This window comes from Pteropus alecto, unplaced genomic scaffold (assembly GCF_000325575.1).
Source record: "Pteropus alecto unplaced genomic scaffold, ASM32557v1 scaffold196, whole genome shotgun sequence".
Lineage (NCBI taxonomy): Eukaryota > Metazoa > Chordata > Mammalia > Chiroptera > Pteropodidae > Pteropus > Pteropus alecto.
In genome coordinates this window covers 3,107,490-3,112,436 of record NW_006439717.1, presented here as the reverse complement: position 1 = coordinate 3,112,436, position 4,947 = coordinate 3,107,490, and the positions used below count along the sequence as shown (strand labels likewise).

The window sequence follows — 4,947 nt, the reverse complement described above, 5'->3', positions numbered from 1 at the left end:
ATTATAAGTGTTGGGGATAAATTAATGAAAAGACAGATGTCTACTCTTATGAAGCTTACAAATCTGGTGAGGAAAACAGGAAAAATGTGATTTGAGGAAGCTATAATCTGTTGAGTTGGAGCAAAGTTATAAAAGACTGATGTTCTGCCTGGAAGTCTAGATAAAGAAATAAAAAACAAAACAAAACAAAAACAAAAACAAATGAGTTTATTGGTATCTCTAAGCTGTTTTATTAGACACTCTTTTTGCAGGCCTTCCTAACTAGGGTGACCAACCACCCCAGTTTGTCTGGACTGAGGGGTTTTCCAAGATGCAGACTTTCAGCGCTGTGGCAGTTGGTGACCCAATTTCCATCCCGTGACCATTTCACTCCTCCTCTGAGAACTATCCTCCCGACCACTGTGGGGGGTCCTGGCAACCATGGTTGTGCTGTATCACCCTGTCCATCTGGTTAAATATAGTAGAGACCAGCACTCATTATTAGCTAATGTTTATCTTGAGAAGTTGGCTGAAGAAATTATTGGCATCTAATTGCAGAGCTCTACAGTGAAGTCTCACAAACTTTTGTCATGGATGTCTCCAGAACAAATCTAGTGTTTGAACTTTTGGAAGCCAGTTTATCTAATTTTTTTTTTTTTTAAGGAATTTGAATTTTATTAGTTTTGTAGCTTTAATTGATGAACACGTCAGGGTTGTTAAGAGCCAGTCGCTTGTCTAACTTTTAATCCTCAGTTATCCCATCTCCTAAATTCTCTCCCTCTGCTCCCATTTTTGCTTACGCTAATTTAAATGGATTTTTCGTACTTAACTAAGACAATTCTCCAGGTAAGAATACTTCCAATTCAAGACAAACAGCTCTGCTTCTTTAGTTAGAAACGTTTCGAGAATATTCTTCAGGCTCACTGGAAATATCGATAGTGAATAGCTGGCTGCATATTTACAAAACTGTATTTTCGTCTCCTGAGTGGACCTACCCAACAAATATATTTATAATTTTAGATTAATAAATTGGCTTTCTTATTTCAGTAATTCTAAATGGTTTAATTAAATTTATCAGATTCTGATAAAACCCACGTCTGACACTTAACCCCACCCCCTTTTCCCTGGGCATGTTAGTTGCACATGGCAGTTGCTCTGTTTTTTAAGGAATTTGAACTTTAGTTAAAACTTCTCAGTTAAAACTCCACTAGTCTTTCTTCAATTCCAATTTGTTGCAAATTCTGCTGCACTTTCTACTCATAAATAATTCCTTCCCATTCAACCACCATTAGTTAACGGGATATTAGTTTTTTGCAGAAGTTGCCTTGCCTTTGGAACCATTGCCGAGCACACCTATTGTGTACTTTGCAGTATCTGCCTTTTTTGTTTCAGCTTTGGGGATCTCACTTTAGGAGTCCTAAGTTTTTAAAGCTATCAGTAGGCCACACCTGAATTATCCTGTGCATCTTAGCAACCCTCCCCACATCTGGCATCACTCAGGTACACCTATGCACCCATTTGTCGTTCTATTAATTCCTCTCCAGCATGTCCTTCCTTTGCGGTAACTAGTTCAACATAGTGGAATCAATCTTACCTCTTCCCAGGCCTGTTTCAGTACCCTTTTAACTGAGCATTAAGAATCACCTGGCTAGCTTTCTGGGGGAAAAAAATTATGGGCTGCCCTCCAGACTGATGGAATTGGATTATTGCTGGTATGACTCCAGAAAGTTACATTTTCAAAAAGCTCTCCAGGTGATTCTGATGCACTACTGGCCTACTTACAGCAGGTCCAAACCTGGATCCTTGAGATGACTCGTTGCAGTTTCTTTCATTCCACCTCACACTTTGTTAATATAAGATCTTTAGGAACTTAAAAGAAACTTTTTTCCCTGACCATTCTTCCTCATCATTATAATTACTATCATTACATAGATCTAAATGCTAGGTGCTGTAAATTACAATACAAAAGTACATCAGACATTGCCGATTCCATCACCTCAAAAAAAACACAACTCAGGATTAAGCATGTATTTATTTTAGTTCAGTTAAAACAAACATACATTGTTTCATTGAAACGGTGTAGCACTCTGCCAACAAGTCATCCTGAATTTGTTGGCCTCTAACAGTACAGTGGGGATTTGTACACTATATACAGAAAACATACCCAGGTTCTCAAAGGTCTTTCATTATGCTAGATCACATTTGATTTTGTTACACTAGATCACATTCTGATAATTACTGCATTTTGAAAATCTAGACCTTATTTAAAGAGATCTGAACTTGCACCAAGTTTTCATGAAAAAAATGTAATGTTCAACCAGTCTGTTTATTGCAAATACAATTTAAACAATACTTAAAATTTTCAGTGTTTCACACAATTTGTCAATTTGTTTATATCGAAATCTCTGTACAGGTACTTTTGGGACAATTCATATATAATTTGAATTCATCAAAATGCAGTTAAGAAACTTACAGGAATATATACACTCAAACCCTAGACCCAAACCTGACCTATGCAATTATATACAACCTATTTACAAATACATATGGATAGACAATGTATGTACACAGATTATCATAAATATTGAAAAACAGGTTAGCTTTAATGGATTAATGCTGTTCTATAAATAACATTACAGTTATAACTGAAACATCCATGGAAGACAGTAATGCAAAATGAGGTGACAAGACAGTGGTTTTAATACTGAAGACTGCTCATTAATGGGAATTCACTGTTTAGGAACCTCAAGGCAGACAAGATAAGATAGCTCCAAGAAAATCATGCAATGGAATTTACCCTTGGCAGCTGATTTTGAACCTCGAACAGCCAAAGAGGATTGGATGAGCCTCCTCACATGGATTTACTGTGAGAAGTGTTTTTTTTTTTCCATTCCTTCCTGGTTGGCATAGTATCTCCTCACACATGAAGAAATGTAAACTGTAGAAAACAGTTCTTTACTTGGTATTCCCTGACAGGCCTTAGATACAAAATCAGCAATTCTTTCAGGAACTCAAGTAGGAGTGCCAATTCTTGGTCTTAACTAGAGGTGAGGTTCTGGATTTGAAGGGAGTGCCAAAAGCCCAATTAAATGAAAGCAGTGCTGTAGAATCCACCTTCTCACTGCCTTTCTAGATGGTCCCCAATTATTTCATTTTCATAGAAACAAACAAAAATGGACCATTGTATTTCACCCAACGTAGCACTACAAGACGTCTTCCAGTTCCACAAGGGTCTTTAATTACAGACCGACATATCTTGTCTATAATCTAGTCACATATAATACAAGAATGTGTAACAAAAACCATGTCTGCCACATTTCTGGCCCTTGCCTAAAATTAAAAATGCTTAGTTCAAGAGAAAACCCTAGAGCCAGATGACCAATTGATGATTCCATTATTTGCTTCCCTCAACCACTAATGGAATTATCTGTTAGATTTTAGACACTATGCCTGATGAGCAAAGTACCACATTTTAAAATAATATATTCACCATACAGTTAACGTACAATAAATGCTATTAAAGCCAATTTTTTCAGTTCTAACTGGAATTGAAATGGAAGGGTGAACATGCAGTTGGACCAACTACTTACACTCAGGTTGCACTGTTTTTTCTAGCTAACCACTTTGTTGGATGTAAACAAATAATTCTACGTTGTACAAGAATGAGATGACAATCCTGTGCAAATGAGTTTTTTTAAATCTTACTGCATGAGAAACCCAGTGGCCTATATGAAGAGAACTCATACCAAATATTGGTGTATCTGTGGATTAGACCTCTACTGTAGACAAAACATAAACATGACCAAGCCATACATTATCAAGTAATTCACACTTCCAGTAGTAGATGAACATTTTGAAAAGTTGTACTCTCGATAGAACTTTTGGCCTATAGCCATCAAATGCCCATTTTCCACTGCTGGAAGCAATGTCAAAAAAGGGCTGGCCCAAAAAGCCCAGAGCTGTTAATACAACTCTGGAGACAGATGCAACTGAATAAACCCTGTTTTACCCAATTGCACTATTTGGTACCTCAAAATTAGTTATTTTACTTTCAAAAGAAATAACTGCATTATCTTCCATTCTAAGATATTGAAACCATAAATACCTGTCTTAATGAACTAAATTATTTGGGGACTGAGAAGAAAAGTGATGAACAAAGTTCATCTGATTTGGTACAGCAATGATCAATTAAATATCCTTGAATGGTGAAGTCTGAATGGAAAAAACTAGGCTCCTATTCATGGTACAATTTTTCATTACATCATTTTCTCTAAAAATCATTTTGGGTAAAAAAAAAGTTATTTGGCTTATTATGCCTACAAAAGGCAATTCATTTCATAATACTAATATTTGTTGTTAAACATCAATAAAAATTTTTTAATGGAATTTACTATTTTTGGACAATGTCCAAAAAAAAAAAGCAATTTTTAAAAAGTAAAATAGTGCTTCTGAGGTCTTTAAATATTTTTGGTACAAAAAAAATAGTGTTTTTCTCAATGCTATTTGAATACTTTGCTGTAAATTAAAAATTGTTTCTCACATCAAATGGTTCCATTAGGCACATTCAAGTAAAATCATAAAATATCCAAGTTAAACAATGATACAGCCAAACATGTGGCTTGATAAAAGAGTCCGTCCATTCTCTGGAATGGAATAAAATTGTCACTTCCGTTAACCCGAGACTCGTGGTTTTGTTCTTAATGTCCATTTCTATCATACAGAATAGTTTCTTTAAAAAAAGAAAAAAAAAAAATAGTTCACTTATTCTGCACTCAGAAGAACCAGCGAGGAATCTGCACTTCAAAAGGAAGTGAAAACTAAAAACATTAGGTGAAATTTCATAATAGTTGAGAGTTAACTCAACACTGGCATCAAATGGACTACTGAAGTTTTAGTGGTGCCAGTTAATGGCCGCCTCCATGAGCGTTGTGTGTCCAATCCAGAACAATCAAGGCCATGCTTCCGGTC

At 35.8% G+C, this 4,947-nt stretch overlaps 1 protein-coding gene across 1 annotated transcript in view; it reads right to left on the bottom strand.

The window, feature by feature from the left end:
* Nucleotides 1-1,992: 1,992 nt before the first annotated feature.
* The window catches only part of SLC38A2 (solute carrier family 38 member 2), a 13,691-nt gene continuing 10,736 nt past the window's right edge, over nucleotides 1,993-4,947 (bottom strand). Inside the window, exon 17 of the mRNA XM_006916863.3 lies at nucleotides 1,993-4,947. This exon is cut by the window's right edge and continues 15 nt beyond it. Within this exon, the coding sequence (XP_006916925.1) occupies nucleotides 4,884-4,947 (64 nt within the window). The 3' untranslated portion in view covers nucleotides 1,993-4,883.